Source organism: Podarcis muralis, chromosome Z (assembly GCF_964188315.1).
Source record: "Podarcis muralis chromosome Z, rPodMur119.hap1.1, whole genome shotgun sequence".
Taxonomy (NCBI): domain Eukaryota; kingdom Metazoa; phylum Chordata; class Lepidosauria; order Squamata; family Lacertidae; genus Podarcis; species Podarcis muralis.
Genome location: NC_135673.1, coordinates 10,698,397 through 10,718,373, shown reverse-complemented (window position 1 = coordinate 10,718,373; position 19,977 = coordinate 10,698,397). Strand labels below are relative to the sequence as shown.

Genomic DNA, 19,977 nt, shown 5'->3' with positions numbered 1-19,977 from the left:
ATGTAGCTCAGTATTTTTTTCCCCTGAAGTGACAGGTAGTAATGCTTCAGGGTATCATGCAGAAGTCTTTTTTGCCACCAGTTACCTGAACCTTTAGGTCCTGCATGTGCTCTGCCACTGAGCTATGGCCCCCTCCCATAGCAACCCTATAGGCAGATGGTTCGGGCAGCTGGGTTTTGCACACTGAAAACACACTGATCACAGTGTCACAGCCAGTTAATTCACATGTGTGTTTACAAGTGCGTGTCCACTCACACTGGTTGTTCAAACTTGAGATTCCTCAAGTGCACCACATTAAGCATCTTATCTGCCCTAAGCAGAGCTCCATCTCAGGAAAAGCCCCCTCTGTAAAGAGTGCTTAACTGCTGGAGATGGGCCAGGGCTTCTTTCCCTCCCTTTGTCAGGGAATGATCATAACCTGGGTTTGACAAAACTTCCAAGGATCTAGGTACACAGCTGAGTTGTTTTGGCCATCGTGCTAAACCACAGTTTAATATTCACAGTTTATGTCCCACAGGTTAGCACAATGATAACTAGTGAGCTTTTCTCTCCCCTGCAGCATGGCCACAAGGAGTTCAAAAGCATTCATTTCCTAACAGTCCTGTAGTCTGAACTAAAAAAAAGTGGTTTGTCTTAACTATGGTTTGTCTGATACAAGTCAACTTCAAACCATGGATTATGAAGACACATTGTTTAAACTTTAAACAAACCATAATTCACGTGAACTGAGTTTGGATGGCACAGGAAATGGTGATTGACGAAAATCAGAAGTTAAAGCCAAAACAGAGGAAAGGGAAACATGAGCACAAGACAAGCTGTGCTCATCACACTAAATGAGATCTCAGAACATAGCTGCTGTTGGAGCTAGTCCTATGATAGCAAGCATTTGACCAGCTCCTCAAGAGCTGCCTCCATGAATTACCGGTAGTGTAATCCTCTTGTAAAGCCATCCAAGTTGGTGGCCATCACTGCCTCTTGTGGAAGTGAGTAAACTGTGCATTGCATGAATAAGTGCTCTCTTTTGTCTGCCCTGAACTTCATTGGATGGCCATAGATTCTTGTGTTATGAGAGAGGGAGAAAAACTTTCCTCTTATCTACATTCCCCATGCCATGCATAATTTCATAAACTTCAGTCATGTCACTGCTTGCTCCCTTTTTCCTCTATGTATTTCCAAACACTGCAACATTCCTCATGGTGGAGTTGTTCCAGCCACTTGTTCATTTTGGCTTGATGAAAACAAGCATACCTGTGCATCAAAAAGCCACACAAAGTGTCCTGATGCAATCATGCACACAGTAATATCAAGATTCCCTTTTCTGTATGTTTTACATATGCACACCAGGTGCACTGATAATGCAGCAGGAGGAAAGGAGGCCAAAGAGCTGAAAGATCTGTACAAAATATGGAAATAAAAAAATAGCAATGAGATGTTAAGAGCCTGGAGTGCCGCTATTCAGGATTGCAACCATTCCAGTCCGTTCCCCACCCCTAGTAGTCAGCCAGCATCATGTGGCTATTGAGCATACTCAGTGTTCTTTGGGCTGTTTGGGGGGGAGGTAGGCAGGTGTGTAGGAAGAGGGGGGCGGGCCACCCTAGGTTCCATCAAGGAGGGGGTTGACAAATTATCAAGGAACAATTACTGCCCTACTAGGGCGGTTCATAAAAACATTATTATTATTATTTTTTGAAAATGCCTTCTCCAAAGGTCTTATCTTACTACACTAGGGATTATATAGCTATATATGAATTTTCATGCATATTAGTTAATAGCTTGACCCTCCTCCACCAAAATAGCTGTTTACTTAGCCATTTTTCTATGTCGTGAAGGCTGAAATTTCAATTCAGTGGAGCAGGGTCAATATATTAACTGATATACATGAAATTTCAGATATAGCTATATAATCCCTAGCGTAGTAAGATAAGACCTTTGGAGCAGGCATTTAAAAAAAAAAAAAAAAAGCCCTACTGCCCTACCCTCCGCTTGGCTTCCCGGGTCTTGGAAAGTCGGCCTATGTGAATAAAATGAGACTAGGCCAAGTAGATTAGGCCTTGCCTTGCCTTTGCCCCGCCTCCCACCCACAGCCTATTGGCCAGCTGGGTTGGGGGCGGGGTAAAGGCAAGGCAAGGCCGAATCTATTTGGCCTAGTCTCATTTTATTCACAAAGGCCGACTTTGTGGGCTGCTGAGGTGGCCTGCAAAGGCCGCTGCCTGTCCTGTGTACTCCCTTCATGCCCCAGTCCCCCTCTGAAAAGCCTCTGCTGCCCCTGAAAGTGAAACGTGCAGGACAATGGCAGTGCTGCCGCCCAGTTTTGCCCACGTGTGGCACCGGGAGAAGCAGCTCAGCGCCGCCCTAGGTATTCGGCAGGCTGGCCTCCCCTTTGCCCTAGTCTTCCCTGCACGAAGGTAGGATCCCCCTCCCTCAGTCACACACCCCAGTCTTCCCTGCATGAAGCTAGGACCCCCCAAAAGCAGTTGTGTAATTAAAAGAATTTGAGAAAAAATCAGCAAAGCAATTCTGTGGCTAACTGACCAATTCCTTTAAATAGGGTCTATTAATGAAGTTTACACTTTTGACAACCAGTCTGATGCTTTTGCAGAAAAATATTCCTAGACACAAGACTTTTATTTTTTATTTTTTAAGCCCTTTCAGTCTCCCATCTCGAGGCTAAGTACAACAAACTGTACATTCCCACCCCTCTCCCCAAGGTTGGATTATTTACTTCCGTGTGCTTGTGTATCTGTGTCTCCTGTGTATCTAATAGGGACTATTCTCTCGCTTTTCCTTTAATATCTATGCTACCGATTACTTCTGCCGTTTGAATTTTAGAGAAAGTGTTTAATTTAAAATGGATCTGTACTATAGAATAACAGTGGTAACAATACATTGAAGACAAGTAAATATTTTGGTGAGGGTGGTCCCAGAACCCTAGCGCCACCATCCCAAAGAGGATAAAATGGGTGGACTTTGGTACTCTTTTGTCCTCCCCTCGCAAAATGTCTTTCTCTCTGAGCCAGTTCCCTGCCTGTTACGTTACATGTGGGGAAACCCGTGTGGGGTTCCTCTCTGTGTAAAGTTTTCAAGCTGTTCCTGCATGCGCCTGACAAATCTGCCCCTTGTCAAAATTTATCTTTCCCCCCACCTCCAGTCTCTGTTATTGTGTGTCCTGGGCTGAGGGGAAAAACAGAAGACGGATGGCCATCAGTCAGGGATGGTCTAGTTGAGATTCCTGCATTACCCCAGGGGTTTCACTAGATGACCCTCAGGGGTCCCTTCCAACTCTACAATTCTCTGGTGCAGGCTTGTGCAGAGTTTAGGTACAAGTTGGATGCAAGGGGTGCATAGGATTGCAGCCCATTTTATGCACCGTCGGCTCGGGAATAAGTCCCACTGATCATGATGAGACTAGATTGCTGCTGTGCAGTCCTGTTTTTTAAATAGATGTTTTCCTTTTCAGATAATACAGAGCATGGTGAAATCACAATAAATAAAACACTACTACAGGTTCCACATAATATCTGTACTGCATTGTAGCACTACTACAAGTTCCACATAATATCTGTACTGCATTGTTTACTGTGACAGCACCTGCACTTTGGAACTCCCCACCTATTGCAACAAAGCATGTGCCTTTGCTAGACTCTTTTCGGGCACCTGCTAAAAGCATTCTTCTTTAGGCAAACATACCTAGATGCTTAGGAAGTTGAAGTAATTTTAATCTTAATGTTTTAGCTTTTGTATGTTTTAAAGTAGGATTGCTAATTTTTCTTGATTTTACTGCTGTGGTGTTTTTGGTTTTTTGGTTTTTTTGGTAAACCACTTTGCAGAAAATAACTTTTATTAAATAAATAAACAGTAAATATAAATTAGGGACGCGGGTGGCGCTGTGGGTAAAACCTCAGTGCCTAGGATTTGCCGATCGTATGGTCAGCGGTTCGAATCCCCGCGGCGGGGTGAGCTCCCGTCTTTCGGTCCCAGCTCCTGCCCACCTAGCAGTTCGAAAGCACCCCTAAGTGCAAGTAGATAAATAGGTACCGCTTTATAGTGGGAAGGTAAACGGCGTTTCCGTGTGCTGCGCTGGTGCCGGCTCGCCAGAGCGGACAGCGCTGGCTCCCGGCCTCTTAAGTGAGATGAGCGCACAACCCTAGAGTCGGACACGACTGGCCCGTACGGGCAGGGGTACCTTTACCTTTACCTTTTAAATATAAATAAAATAACACAAGCCAAAACACAATCCATCCTGTAGATTTAAGTATCTGTCCACAGCCACTTACTTGTTATCAGAGGACATTCTTTTTCAGAAAATATGAAATAACATAAAATCATTTTTTTCAGTCAAAAAACCCCAAAACCCAATGGGGTGGGTGACAAGAAATTTTCCGCACCAGGTACCTCCTGACCTTCCTACGCCTCTGAAGGTAGGAAGAGGGGTTCCCTTTCTGACGGTTATTTGCCTAATGCTTTTTTTGAACTTTTCCAAGCTTTAGAGTTCTCCTGAACCAGAGTTCTCTCTTTTTTGTGCACGTTAAGTGCTTGTTTGGGCTAAATAAGCAGCAGCACTCACATCCGGAACATCAGAAATAGTGGGAATAATGAAATAGCAAAGCATTCCTTGCCATTTCACTTCAACTGGAAACAAGGTGAGGTCATTCAGAACTCCAAATCCAAGGGAGAAATTCAGATGACAAATTCTCCTTTTTAAAGACACACTGCATTGGAGCAAAACGCTGCATGAAGCTCTTTCGTCCCACAACCTAAAAAGACTTTACAGAGGAGCAGAGCTTATGCAAGAAACACCAGTTTCATCTAGTAACTATCAGGAGCCAATAACTACATTACTTGGGAACCCATGTGGAAGAATTGGAACAGGGTGTAGCAATAACTGTGCACCACTAAAAATGTGTTTGAAAAGCTATCCAAAGTTCCTGGATATGCAAACAGCTTGTATGAAACTGGGGGGAAACGGGAGAATCAGGATTTTTTTTTAAGTGAATCCTGTAAAAGTAAAGAAAAAGCCCCTCCATTATTTTTTTAAAAACTCATTCTTCCCGTAATCTAATTCTGTGGCTGGATATGCTGGTTGCCACAGAAACTAGCATTGAAATAATTCTGGTTGGGTGGACTTCTATTATTGACAAGGTTGTGGATGGAATTTTAAGCAAAACAGTCGGCGATACCGGGGGAGGGGCGCTTTTCTGCAGCTCCCAAATCAAAAAGAAAGTTGTGTCGTCATCACACAGAGGATACTGAAATTTGCAGGTGTAGCGGCTGTTTCAAAGAATGAAAGGGAGAGATCCCAAACCAAGAACATCTTTGGGCAGCTATTCAGTGACATTCATTTTGTTAACATTTTGCATCTGTTTGTGGGGAGTGGCATTGCTATTTTGATATGTACTTATGTGTTTTTACACTGTAAACTGCCTGTGATCCTCAGTTGAAGGGCATTATTATTATTATTATTATTATTATTATTAGTATACCAGCCTATATCCACAGGTCTCAGGGCAATTCATATAAATAGTCTTTTGAGATTAGCTTCTCCCACCCCACCCTGACATATCCACTGCCAGTGGAAAGTGGAGGTTTCGCCTAGAAGCTGAGATGTATGCTGTAAATGACAGATGAGCCAGCACCAAGGAGAAGCGGTTTTCAAAAACTGCATTCTCCAGTGACCTAGGATTTCTCTGGGGGCCCAGCAGGAGCTTCAGCCATTAACAGCAGAAAACCGCCCAGTGACAGCTTGCTTGCTCTCTCTACTTATCATTCTCCTTCAGCATTGGACAGGGCTTTTTTTCAGCCAGAACTCAGATCTGGCCCCCTCTCAAGCGGGCACCATTGCCACTCTAAAAGAATAAGGGAGTTCTGGCACCTCTTTTTCTAGGAAAATAGCACTGGCTTTGAGTATGTTCTAGGTCTCACATAGGTAAACTGAGTCTGCAAAGACACTCCTCCTCCAGCCGCCTGGTGCTTCCTCTTAGAATGCAGCCTAAATTGAACCTGGAAAACGCAAACAAAGAGCAGCAGAACCTCAGACTGGTGCTTAAGATTTAAAAATGTGCAAGTAAGACGGGCAACAAAATTGTTGCCATAACTGCAGGAGACCTGTTCTACTTTATGTCCATCTATAGTCCAGCAGTGTCCCCTAAGTTGTTTTTTTTTACAAATGCCATAATGTTAGTTTTCTGGTAACTGAGCACTAAATGATCACCCCTAGATCAGAAGGGTTCCCTTCTGACAGATAAATGATCAACTAGAACTGCTTTTTAATGTACTGTATATGTAATTTTGTTTTTATTTTAGTTTGTTCTGAGATTTTAAACTTTGTAATTGGTGATTTTATCCTGATACTGATCATTGACCATAATAAAATGACTTGACACTCCCTAATGAACATTGCAAAGTTACTAGAGGTCACCAAGTATGCTCAGTGTTTGCTGTGCTGTTGTGTTTTTTGTGTTTGGACTTTGAGAGAGGAGGTTGTGGTTGTAGCCCATGTTAGTCCTACTTAGAGTAGACTTATTGAAACTGATGGATATGGCTAATTTTGGTTCTTTAATTGCCCCTCGTTTTGTTTATTATTTATTTATTTTCAAAATATGTACAATAAAGAAGATAATAAAGATTCTTAAAATACCCAGTTGTGTAAGACGGATAATGAGAACGGTCATAGCATATAGCCCTTTTGCTATTATATTGCATTTTTTCTCTGCTTTGTACTCATTTTCTTCCTTAAAATGGTTTAGCAGTGCCGGTTTGTGGGGTTTTAACAATATCTTTGCCTGTTATTTTGCTCGTTTCACTAAAACAGTATCCCAGAATCCTGCCGCCTTGGCACATGACCACCATATATGGCAGTTCTTTAAGTTTAATGGTTCTGCTCTGAGTAGAACTTGGCTGGATGCAACTCCTTTAGTTTTTTGTACTTCTGCATTTGTTGGGATTTACTCAAGCAAGCTGAGCCCTCTCATTTCTCAGTTTTGGCTCTAGTCCTGCCGGCACTGGAGCACTGGGTTTGCTATTTGAAGGAGTGATTATGATTACATACCCAGTTGGTTTCAGCAGTTCTCTTTCTCAAGGCGTTGATCTCTCATCCTGATGACAAAACTGAAAATTCATACTCTCCATAATGATCTAATTAGTAGATCCGGATGCACATTCTCTCCCTGTCCCCCTGCCCTGCCCCATGATCTACTCATATTCAGGACCCTCATAAAAATCCTGTTTGAGATTATTCTGTCTTGCAGGAATCAGTGAAAAGCCAGCTGGGTCAAATGCACACTTTAGCTCTCTTTTTTTGGGGGGGGGGAGTTACCCAAAGAGGCACTGGGTTAAAAAGAGATGGGTTGGTGCAAATGGGAGATTTTGGATGAAGTACAAAGAAAGATCCTTTCTTCATCCCACACTTTTTTCAACAAAAACACAACAGTCAAGCTGGCTGCACAGGGAATGGGTAGGGTGGGGTGTTATTTTCTTGCCTAGCGTCAGAAGAGCAAGCAAACTATGAGATGTGTTTACCAGCTTCAGTGACAAAATACGCAATTAAAAAGAAAGAAATACAACGGCACCTGGTAAATGTATTTTGCTAAGTCTTCCGAGAAGGACCTAGCTCTGGCTGGATCCTATACTGCTAGCTGCAGGAGTGGATTTATTTAGTCTGACTCCTGTGTCCGACCCTCACAATACTGGAACTCAGGGACATCCAACGAAGGTGAGCTTTGGTAGATTCAAGACAGACCAAAGAAAGTCCTCCTTCACACAACACACAGATAAAATATGGTATGCGCTCCCACAAGAGGCAGTGATGGCCACCAACCTGGATGGCTTTGAAAGAGAATCAGGTAAATTCATGGAGCAGGCAGCTACAAAAGGCCATGTTTTCCTCCACTGTCGGAGGCAGTATGCCTTGAAATAGCAGTTGCTGGGGAACACAACAGCTGCACTCAAGGTCCTACTTGTGGACTTCTCATGGACAAGAGACTGGTCATTGTGAGAACAGAGCACTGGTTTGGATGAGCCTCTAGCCTGGTCCAGCAGGGCTCTTCTTATATAGTGCCAACTAGAGGAGCACAGGCTCAATCTGGCCCACAGTTGGTCTGCTAACCACTGCCACTATCCCTCACCCACATCTCTCTCTTCCTTGCTTTTTCCTTCACTTGTCTCTTGTTGACAAGCAGAAGGAACACCTCCCTTTTACTTTCAGCTGACATATAAAGATACTTCATACACTGAGTCAGATCATCTGTCCATCTATCTGTGTGATGTCAGCCAACAGCAGCTCTCCAAAGTCTTAGAGACAAAGAGAAGTCTTTCTTGGCCCTGTTACAGTACATATGCCAAGCTGGTGCTCCGCCCAATGAGCCATGGTCCTCTTCTCCTCCAAGACATCTGCCTTTGTGCTCTCTTTTAAAGAAGAGTCCTTGACCTAGACTGTCAAGCTTTTGTCTCCAAATCTACAAGAAGTTAGTTAGCACATTTCACACAACACAGGTACCAGCCATGTACACTTGTTGATTTGCCCAGCTCAACAATGGTGTACACAAGTACACAGAAGACAAGACAGAAGGAGTTTCAAATTCAAACCCGGTTTCAATCTAACTTGCTTGGTCCAATTAATTTCAGTGTCTCTGGAAATAAAAACAACTGGAACATTTATTTCAATAAGGCAGTTCAAAGGAACAAAATTGGATCAAGATTGTTTATTGTGATTTCAAGATAGCTGCGCAAATCCAAATGCCAGACGTTTTTAAATAACTTTTTTGAGAAGGGGAGGAGAGATTCTGAAGCCTTTATGGATTCTCCCCTTGAGGATTTACTAGTGGATTTCAAGAAACACTTGCTGATTTGCACCAAAGAAAAACAAGACCCTCCCTCCCTCCGACTCAGAGGCTTTCTCAAGTCAATACGAGCCCAAAATACATCTTATAATCAAAGTTGTTACAAAAGCACCTGAATTAGACTTGGGCACCCAGGCAGGACTCCATACTGTGATATGATAAAGCAAGCCCCTTGCCCCAGTGAGGCTGAAAAGCATTGCTCAGACCTAAAAACAAACAGCAAATTCTGAAAAACCCATAAATTGGGGAGTCAACACCCTGAAACTTTGGGAAGATGGGTTTTGAAATGAAAACCAGCTGTCTTTGAAAAAAACAACAACTAAAATTACGCCTAAACAGCGGTGGGTGAGCCAAAACCATGGCAGTGCGCAGACAACAGAATAGAATGTAACCAAGAGGCAGGGTGGTGTAGTGGTTAGAGCATCACACTATGACAGGAGAGAGCTGAGTTCAAATTCCTCACACAGCCACAGAAATTGCCAGGGTAGTCTTAGGCCAGTCAAAATCCCTCAACCTAACAAGTCTTAGAGCTGCTGCAAGGATAAAATGGGCAAGTGGAGAAAAGGTGGGTGTCACTCTCTGTTGCAGATGGTGCTCAGTGAGAACGGCAGGGCAGAAGGGAGGAAGACCAATGGTAAGTGGAGCAAGAGCAAATGACAGCCAACTCATTCCAATATTTTCTGGCTGTAAGTAAGAAGGCAAGCAGTTGAGGGCTTCTGGAAGGCTTTTCAGCTGAAGAGCAGAGCAAACCTGCTTTAAACAAAACATGCATATATCTGAAGAGTGCTTTATTTAATTAGAGCATTTTAATCTTGCTCTTCAGTTGAAAAGGCTTCTGGAGAAGCTTACTAAATATCATTAGTCCCTGACCTCAGGATTATAGTCTAAAATACACGATACAAAAGAAAAAGGGGATGAGGAGGGAGGAGAGAAAAAGCACCAGTTCTTAAAGCTGGCATGGAAGCAGTTCAGATAGCCTGATGGAAAGGCAGTTGCTAGACGGCAGATGGGAGAGCACTTCAGTGGCTCCCCCTTAATGCTCTCCACATTAAAGGGCAACCACAAACTCTAAAGTGGGTTCTGTTGCTGAAAGCTGATTCCACAAGCCTCACAAACTCGCGTGAGATTTAACAGCTGCTGAATCATCCCCATTTAATGTGCCCTGGAAGTACAGAAGTCCTATACACACTTCTTAAAGGAACCTCAGGCCCCAAGATGGAAATAATTACCCATCAAATCCACTGGCAATTAGCTTAGCCACCATGCCCACAGGAAGATGGGGGAAGGAAACCTTCCCACCACGGAGGTTTTCATTTTTTCGCATTGGCTCAGCTCCTGTACTTTTAACAGGAGCCTGAAGCTCCCCCCCCCACCCCACATGTGACTCTACCTCCATGCCAGGAAATAGATTTGCTCACTAAATTTCTGTACATTGTGAGGAGAACAAGAGCCATCCCCTCCCCATAGGAGTGAAACAGAAGAGATGACCCCAGCTACTCCAAATACCCATCACGTCTGCTTGGGTGGTGGGTCTACAATCCCCTCCTTTTGCTCACCCCTGAGAACTCAAGGTGGTAGGGCTACAGGCATTGTTGCCACCTCTCCCTCTACCAATGCTTTGGGGCCTTGGAAGGCTAACCAGTGGCCTTCCAAACACTGAAAGCAACTCCTATTAGCATGGACAAGGGTCAGGGTGGTGAATGTTGCAGTTCAGCAATTACATCTGGAGGTCCACAGCTTAGTTACCTCCACTTTAGAAAGCTGAACTCCATGAAGTGCAGCCCTGCCCATCATTTCACTGCATAGCCACTGCTGGGGGGAAAGCTGCACCTCTTGAATTTCAGTCTGCCATGCAGCTTTTGAAAGCTGCAATAGACCTGCCAGTGGAAAAGAGAAAGATAACTCTACCACAGTAGCTGATAGGGTTGACATAGAAAGTGATATTGGCAGTGCTTTTTTTCTGGGGGGACGCGGGGGGACGCATACCCCTAAATGTTTTGTGAATCTAAGTTTGGCCTCGTTGAGGGGCAGTATTTCAAGATGAGTAGGGAAATGAGAGTATCCCTAAACTTTTTTTTATAGAAAAAAGCACTGGATATTGGTACCATAATTTTTCCACTGCCCCTGGCAAGGCTCAGAGATCTCTAAGGAACTGTTATTGTTATTTATGATTAATGGGGAAAGAGACTCTATTTAGTTTTATTGTATTTTTAAAATTTTACATACCACTAGGGTCAAAACTCTGCGACAGAGCAAGTACTGTGCAAACAGACATTGCCTGGTTCAAACCAAAAATCCCTGCCTGAATCTCTAGGGAGCCTATTTAAAGAAAACTGGAAATGCTTTGTAGATTATTTGGAAAATTATTGTAAATTCAGTAGTATTCAGTAAATTCAGCAGTAGCAATCACTGAGAGATAAAACTGAGAAAATAAAAAGATAGTGACTATGTACAGTCATACCTCGTGTTAGAGACGCTTTGGGTTAAAATTTTTCAGGTTGCATCCCGCAGCAACCCAGAAGTAACGGAACGGGTTACTTCCGGGTTTCGCCACATGTGCAGACACTCAGAATGACGTCACATGCATGTGCAGACGCGGCTAATTGCAACCCGCGGAGATGCTGGTTGCGTTCTGCTCATGATGCGAACGGGGCTCCGGAATTGATCCCGTTCGCATCCAGAAGTACCACTGTAGTGGAAAAGATAATAAGGAAGTGAACCATGGAAAGGGTGGGGGAAAGCCAAAATTAAATCTGTATTTGGATTATTATCTACTTTTTAAATTGTAAAATGAAACTGAGAAATATTATTATTGGGTTCTTTTTAAAAGAAACCCTAGAGAGCCACTCCCAGTTGAATGTTGATAATAAGGCAACTAGAAAGACCAGTGACCTGACACGGTATAAACGTAACTTCCTATGCTCCTAGATCAAATTATTCTGAGGCAGTTTATAATCAGAAAAGTGCAAAAGAGATGAAACCGTTTAAAAAGGTGTGAAGGTGCTTGTTTGTTTGTGCGCGCAATAAAAGACCAGACTACAAAATCCATTAAAATCTAAACAATGTATCTTAAACGGTCTTGGTGAGCAAAAGGCAGCATGCTAGATCTCCTCACCTGCCCCATATTCACAACAACCCTGCAAGGTATAAGACAGGTAAGAATTTTAGCAGGTGCAGCCTGCCCTACTGTTGGGGGAAAGAGAGAGCTGCACCCTTTTTACTTCTGCCTGTCATGCCTGCTCTTTGGAAAGCATCCTCGTTTTAATCCCCGCCCCACTCAGGCACACCAAGCCCCGCCCTTTCAGATAGGCCACGCCTACTGGGCGAGGCTTGTGGTTCGAACCGCAAGTCACGCCCACCCGAGAGTTCGGCGGTTGATTACCGTTGCGCGAAAAGCTGCGGGAAGGCTGCCTCGGCGCTGCTAGGCTCCATGCCTGCGGCGCCTCCCGCGTATCATCCCTCCCGCTCTGGGACCGACCGGCACTCCGGCCCGGCTCGGCTCGGCTGGTCGACTAGGCTCGCCAGCCAACAACCCCTCGCTGAAGCACCCGGGCGCCCGCCCACATTTCCCGCGCCGGCAAATCGCCGCCTCGGCTGCTCGCCTGCGCCACGCCCTCACGTAGGTACACTGACCAATCAGAAAGCCGTCCTCGCGGCATACCGGGGCACCTCGGAAGGCCGGCTCCTGCCTACTCAACCCGCGAGCCAAGACAGTCAACCATTCAAGAAGCACCTCTGAAGATTGGGGGCGGAACTCCACCCAAAATCCCGCCTCCGCCAGACTCGGAAGCCAATCAACGCCTTCTGAAGGACGCAGCGCACCCTGGGATTTGTAGTCCGCGGCGGGGCTGAGTTTCTTGCTTTCTTTTACGCGCGTAAAAGTGGCAGCTCCTTCGCGCCCGACCTCCCAAATATTTAGGTGCATTTCGCGAAAATGTTAATTTGCTGGTAGCTGGAAGTGCGCGCGCGCATGAAATCAAACAAATTGCAATATACAAACACCACAGATTGGACACATTTGTCATGCTCCTCCACGGTTGTGCCTGTAAATTAATTGATACAATATAGATGTTGGGGTGTGGGGAGCCCATGGCACTCCAGATGTTATCGGGCTCCTAATTCCTATCAGAGCTCCCATCATCTCTAACCATTAACCCTGCTGCCTGGGGGTCTGATAGGAGTCCTAACATCTAGAGGACCACCGGCTCCACGGCCCTGAAGTTAATGCAGCAAGTAAACTCCTGAGTCAAATCATTCATCAATCTAGCTCAGTACTGTACACCAGTGGTTTTCCACCAGTGTGCCGTGACACCCTGGGGTGACTTCAATAATGGTCAGGGGTGCCATGGGCAACACTGGCCTCCGTCTCTCTTTACTTCCCTCCCTCCACTGATGCCCTCTTGCCTCTCTGCCTTCCAAAGGCTTGCAAAACTGTTTGTTGCAAGCTGTTTATTGTTCTAAAAACGTTGAAAACCTCTGGTCTACACTAACTGACGGACTAGCAGAGACTTTCCAAGGTTTCAGAGAGGGATTTTCTCCCTACCAGGGATTAAAGCAGGGACTTTCTGCATGCAAGGCAGATGCTTCACTAATGAGCTATGGATATGTTTGGATAAGAAGACACTGTCCAGCATGGCCAATAGTCAGGGATGATGGGATTTGTAGTCCAGCAGCATCTGGAGGACTATTGGTCTCCATCCTTGGATTAGACCAGAGGTTTTCAACCTTTTTGGGTCCACGGCTCCCTTGACCAACTACATTCTTTCTGCAGCACGCCTGTGGGACTAAGGAGCCCAGTGATGCCATCCCCAGTTATGGCAGCCGCTCACCCCTTTTCGAACACCCTCCCTTATGGAGTACAGTGGTACCTCTGGATGCGAACGGGATCTGTTCCAGAGCCCCGTTCGCATCCTGAAGCGAATGCAACCTGTGAGGGTCGCGATTCGCCGCTTCCACGCATGTGCGTGACGACATTTTGAGCGCATGTGCGAGCAGCCAAACCCAGAAGTAACGCGTTCCATTACTTCCAGGTCGCTGTGGAGCATAACCTGAAAACGCTCAACCTGAAGCTACTTCAACCCAAGGTATGACTGTATTCCCTCAGCCTCCTCTCTCCACTCCTCTCCTTGGGAGTCTTCCGGGCAGCGACAGCTGCCGCCCCTGGTCTCTGAGCTGTCCCTCTGCCCCCTGTCCTCACGCTGCCCCTTTGTGGCCTGTGAAGCACCTCCTGGCCAGCCCCAGAGGCACCATTCACCTGGGAAGCTTGTAGCCAGGGCTGCTGCAGCAAACAGCTGTGCAAGCCTTTGGGAGGCAGAGACACGAGAGGGCATTAGAAGAGGGAGGGAAAGAAAGAGGGACAGAGGCCAGTGTTGCCTGTGGACCCCTGACCATCATTCAAAGCACCCCATAGTGCTACGGCACACTGGTGGAAAACCACTGGGTTAGACCATTCATGGAGGACAGATCCATCAGTGGCCATTAGTCACAAAACCTCTACAGTGGTACCTCGGGTTACAGACGCTTCAGGTTACAGACACTTCAGGTTACAGACTCTGCTAACCCAGAAATAGTACCTTGGGTTAAGAACTTTGCTTCAGGATGAGAACAGAAATCGCTCAGCGGTGGCACAGCGGCAGCGGGAGGCCCCATTAGCTAAAGTGGTACCTCAGGTTAAGAACAGTTTCAGGTTAAGAACGGACCTCCAGAATGAATTAAGTTCTTAACCCGAGGTACCACTGTATGTCCAAAAGCTGTGCACCTGAAAACATCAGAAACTGGGGAAGCAACACAACAGGGGAAGGCTATTGCCCTTGTCTCCTACTTAGGTGCTTCCCATAAGCATCTAGTTGATCCCAGTGGGAAACAGGATGCCTGATTTGGAGGATGGCAGGCCTTGATTCAGCAATGGCTCTTTATCATCAACACAGTTAAGTTAGCAAATTAAATTTAAAAAACAATACTAAGAATGTCACCATCCAATAATCTATGAGTTTCTCTCTCCCAAAATAGCACGTTGCATTTCTCTTCACTGGAGAGGGAAACGAGAAGAGGGCCCCCATGCACACAGTGGAAATTCCTAAGAGGCACCAGAAGTGTTTCCATATGTGAGACTTTCAAGAAGAGAACGGGGTAAGAAAGGAAAGTGATGGGGAGCGTGATTCAAGGAAGAAAGAGATGTTAATTAAAACACATCTCAGTCGCTTAAATCTGGGGGATTCCCCCCCCCCTAAAAAGAGGGAAAAAGCATTTTAAAATTCCTGGGAAAGGCAGCTTAGCAGCTTTCCTAGATGAAAGCAGTTTCAGTAGAAACCTCAAAAAGGCAAGGGTCCTTGTTCAAATGAGTCGTCCCGTCCCCCCGCCAAGCCCCCAAGTGGGAGAGAGGTTTAAACTCTGCAGTGATACAGTAAATTCAACCAGAAAAAAAACAAATAGACTGCAGTCAGATTCCCCTTAAAACACACATACAGAGTTAGAAAGACAATAGCCTGAGACTTCCGGTGAGGCAAGATGGCGAGCACCACGGCCGCTCCTGAGGACTGCCAGCATCAACTGGTCCCCGGGCCGCCACCCCCACCACCGCGATCAGGGGAGGGGAGAACCAGAGGTGCCCAAGATGACAACCCAGGAGGCTGTGCGGAACCCCCTCAATCCGACGGGGACTGGGAGCACCTCACCAATGGCCCAGCAGAGTTCCATGGCCCAGAGGCCTCCGGAGCTGAACAGAAAATGCAAAGATAGAAACCTGGCAAGCCAAAGTTGTACACTGTCTAAAAGACTTCTACAAAAACAACAAATCCACACCAACACAAGAAATGCAAGACAACCTAGGGGACACCCAAATACCTTGGCTAACACGCCATCAACTACATGCCTTCTTAAACAATCCAGCAGTAAAGTCAGCAGCCACTAGGCCCTTGACCCCCTTCGAAAACCTTCTCCTGGCAGCAGAGGAACACGGCAAAGGGATGGTATCCACAATACAGTGGCATCTCGGAAGTCGAATGGAATCTATTCCAGAAGTCCTTTCGACTTTAAAAAGTTTGGAAACCAAAGCACGGCTTCCGATTGGCTGCAGGAACAATCAAAGAACAATGGGAGCACAACATACACTGTGAAATTAACCCCACCCAACGGACTAGAATGTGGTCTAAACCTCCCTTTAAGTCCATATCAGCCAAAATAAGGGAACTCACTCTGAAACTCACCTAGAGGTGGTACTTAACACCATGGAAACTAGTACTAATACACACAGGAATCTCATCGAAATGCTGGAGAGGATGCACCTCCACAGGCACATACCTCCACATGTGGTGGGAATGCCCTAAAATCCAACCCTACAAGAGATATGCAAAAATATTAAACAGGTATTAGAACTCACTCCAGAACTGGCCTCATAGCCATACCCTGGAGAGACCTGTCAGGGGTAAACATGGGCCAATGGTATAAAAATGTATGGAAAACAGCCTTACTAGAAAAACTAACCAATAAACTGAAACTGACACAGTGACAATAGAAGAGGACACCTTCACCCCAGTATGACTCCCCTTTATCACATACACAGCCCAACAAGACAACATCAAGAATCTTCAAACAGCATACAAATCAATCTGGCTTACCTGACCCAACAAGCCCTACCCCCTCCAAATGCAAACAAACCCCACTGCAGGCAACCAACCACATCCTGCCCCCCAATACCTCTCCCTACCAAGGTAATGTAATAAATGAATAGAAAGAGAACCTACCCAGCTGACGCTGACACAAAACCCCACAAGGCCACTATATAAAAGAATATAAGCCTTACCACACCACCCCTCCTCTCCCCACTCTTCTTCCCCAACCTTATACTGTACTCAACACTAATGTCCCACAGCAAATAAAACTGATTTGTAAGAAAGACTGCACAACCTGGAAAAAGAGACAAGGCCTGTACTTTTGTAAATCTTTAATAAAAATAAACACACAGTGTCATAAACGACATCAATACATAATCAGAATTCTGATCAGAGCTCTGCTCCAATTCAACTCCCTTTCTCTGGCTTGCTGTTGCCAACAGACTCATAGCTGGCTGAGGGCAAAAGGCCCAAGCTGGCTCACAGTCAAGGGTGATGTGCGTGGGGGGGGGGGCGGTGTCTGCCGGAAACGTGGGCAGCCCAGTCTGTGTGTTCTGGTTGTCTCCCCTCCTGTGTGAAGCCAGCAATCTGGAAAGGCTGGCGAGAACCTACAGACACAGTTCAAAAGGCACACAGGTAGTTCCGCATCCATGGGAGAATTTTAAAAAGCAAGTGGTCCTCACTGACTTGGTGCAAAAAGATCTTGTCATCTGGGAGGACCCCTGGCTGCCTAGATAAAACACTATAGCCCCCCACACCCTTACCTGGGAGTAAGGCCCACTGAACTCAGTGCAGCCTTCTTTTGAGTAGACAGTTATTTACTAGATGCAAGTGAGCTTGGCTAGGCACTGGGGTGCATTTCACCCCATACCTTGCAGAGCCGGGCGACACTGCTGACAGCCCCTGCACCCCTCAGCAACATCCAAAGGCCGTGATTGCACCCTGCACCTTGCAGAGTCATGCACAGGCTGCCACCAGGCCCAGCACTGGCAGCAGCAACAAGCAGCTCCAGCTCGCCCAGCCCTACCCATTGCCACCCCACCACCGCACTTAGCTGACCCGGGGGTTCTGGATCGCGGGCTCTACTGGTCAAAATGGGAGCCTCAACGATCGCCCTATCCCACCGGAAGCAAACCAGGACTGCTCCAAGAAAACGCACATGGTGAAAAAGGAGCAGTAGGACCTGGTGGGCTGCCCCCTTACCCACTTGTGATTGGCCAAGCGGATAGTCAGCCAATCAGGATCCCCCCTTCCCTTATCACTTCCCTCTGTGGCCCCCTATCCTTGTGCTGTGGCCTCCCATTTATGCAATTTTCATCTGTGACACCCCCCCCCCGGAATATCCTGGGGCTCCCAGGGGGCCATACAGCCCCCAGTTGGGAAACACTGCTCTAGGCTACTTCCCCACCTCAGCCACACTCCCTCCAAGGGCAGACTTTAGTAATTTTTGTTTGTATGATGCCCTGATCCATGATCACTGTAGATGGCGACAGCAGTCACGAAATTAAAAGACGTCTGCTTCTTGGGAGGAAAGCAATGACAAACCTAGGCAGCATCTTAAAAAGCAGAGACATTACCTTGCCAACAAACGTCCGTATAGTTAAAGCTATGGTTTTCCCAGTGGTGATGTATGGAAGTGAGAGCTGGACCATCAAGAAGGCTGATCGCCGAAGAATTGATGCTTTTGAATTATGGTGCTGGAGGAGACTCTTGAGAGTCCCATGGACTGCAAGAAGATCAAACGCATCCATTCTGAAGGAAATCAGCCCTGAGTGCTCACTGGAAGGACAGATCGTGAAGCTGAGGCTCCATTACTTTGGGCACCTCATGAGAAGAGAAGACTCCCTGGAAAAGACCCTGATGTTGGGAAAGATGGAGGGCACAAGGAGAAGGGGACGACAGAGGACGAGATGGTTGGACAGTGTTCTCGAAGCTACCAGAATGAGTTTGACCAAACTGCGGGAGGCAGTGGAGGACAGAAGTGCCTGGCGTGCTCTGGTCCATGGGGTCACGAAGAGTCGGACACGACTAAACAACTAAACAACAACAACACCCTGAGCAAGCCCAAAATTTGGCGCTCCTCAACGAATCTTCTCATTGATGGATCTTCTCAGTTCTGCCCGCCCCTCCCAGATCGTGCAGGGGAACTGCCTGCAGCATTCTAAATCTGGCGCTGCCCCCTCTCCACAGGCCACAACACACAGCCCCATTGAGACTAACACACACATGATTAACATGGGCCCATTCACTCTCCCCCAATATATATCCCAGCACTGAGGGGACCACCTCACTCTGTCATGATGCAGGTATGGGGGACATTTGGCCCTCCAGTTGCTGCTGAACTGCTATTCCCATCAGCCTCAGCCAGCATGGCCCATGGCCAAGGATAATGGGAGCTGGGGGGCCCAGCATCCCCCACATGTGGCCTAATGGAAAGGCCAGCCCCACTAGATATTATGCATAGGAGCAGCTCACTTATTTGGAAGAATGAACAGTCAGCGATATTTCTGTGGCAAGTTCTGAATTGGCTCATTTGGCCTTTGGTGCCGAGTCCTTTGCTGACGAGTATTTTGACAGGGGACACAATGCGTCTCTGTGCAGAGGCACACTGCACCCCTGCTACAAACTAGGGATAGGTAGATCAGCCTACGTATTTCTGTCAGTTTCTGTTTCAAGTCAGTCCTTTTCCTCCTGTTTTCTGTGGTTTTTTTAAAAGAACACTAAAAATCTACATTTCATCATACACACTTTCTGCATGTCCATTTCACAAAAAACACACATAGTATATGCATCCCCGCCCACAAATAATTTTTTTTTTACTGGTTTTCTATGAATTTTCCCCTAAGATATGCATCTCCAAAAACAATTTCACTGCAAAATATACCTTTCCGAGAGTGTATTTTGAACCAAAACAGAATTCAGAGAAGAATATAGTCCGATGGATAATTGATCTCTGGTTTGAACGCAAGTATTGGAACTGTGGATTAGGTTGGCTTTCTTGAAAATGTGGTCTGAACAACATTCTGAATAACGGCCAGGGACTTTGCCAGTTCAATCTGCCAATTAGTCACAGAATTCAGCCTGCTGTTCTGGAACTACAGCTTTGCTTAACTCCAAATATTTAGCTCCATTGACACATCTATTACCACCAAAATAAAGAGAGAGAGAGAGAGGGAGAGAAAGAGAGAGAGATTTCAACCATTGTTGCTCATTTCCCAGAAAAAAAGTGAGGGGGGCGCACATGCTTTTAAAGAAACAAAGCAAACCGCAGCTCATAAATCTCACTCTCTGTCTCAGGAAGTTTCTATTTCCAGCCACAGCAAAATTATTTCTTCCTCCTCATCTTCTGTGTCTTTGTTGTCTTCTTCCCCCTCCCCTCCACAACCAGGAATAAAAAAAATAAACACAAAACTCTTATAGCCAAGTAAGATCAACCACTCTGTAGTGCCCTCTTGTGGCCCCGCAATGGAAATGCAGACTCTGGCACACCCAAAGCCTTGACTAGCAGTTGATAGGGTTCTTCCCCAAGCTAT

General features: G+C 46.1%; 1 protein-coding gene across 7 annotated transcripts in view; it reads right to left on the bottom strand.

The window, feature by feature from the left end:
• The window catches only part of GARNL3 (GTPase activating Rap/RanGAP domain like 3), a 112,402-nt gene that overhangs the window by 79,581 nt on the left and 12,844 nt on the right, over nucleotides 1-19,977 (bottom strand). Inside the window, exons 1-2 of one of the 7 annotated variants that reach the window (XM_077922219.1) lie at nucleotides 12,217-12,385; nucleotides 10,581-10,711 (exon numbers count right to left, since the gene is read on the bottom strand). The exons of 4 other annotated variants lie outside the window; for them this stretch is intronic. In XM_077922219.1, the coding sequence (XP_077778345.1) occupies nucleotides 10,581-10,606 (26 nt within the window). In that variant the 5' untranslated portion in view covers nucleotides 10,607-10,711; nucleotides 12,217-12,385. Of the gene's footprint in view, nucleotides 1-10,580; nucleotides 10,712-12,216; nucleotides 12,394-12,467; nucleotides 12,509-19,977 lie in introns of those variants that run through there. 2 more of the 7 variants (XM_028714771.2, XM_028714769.2) reach the window with 2 other exon arrangements.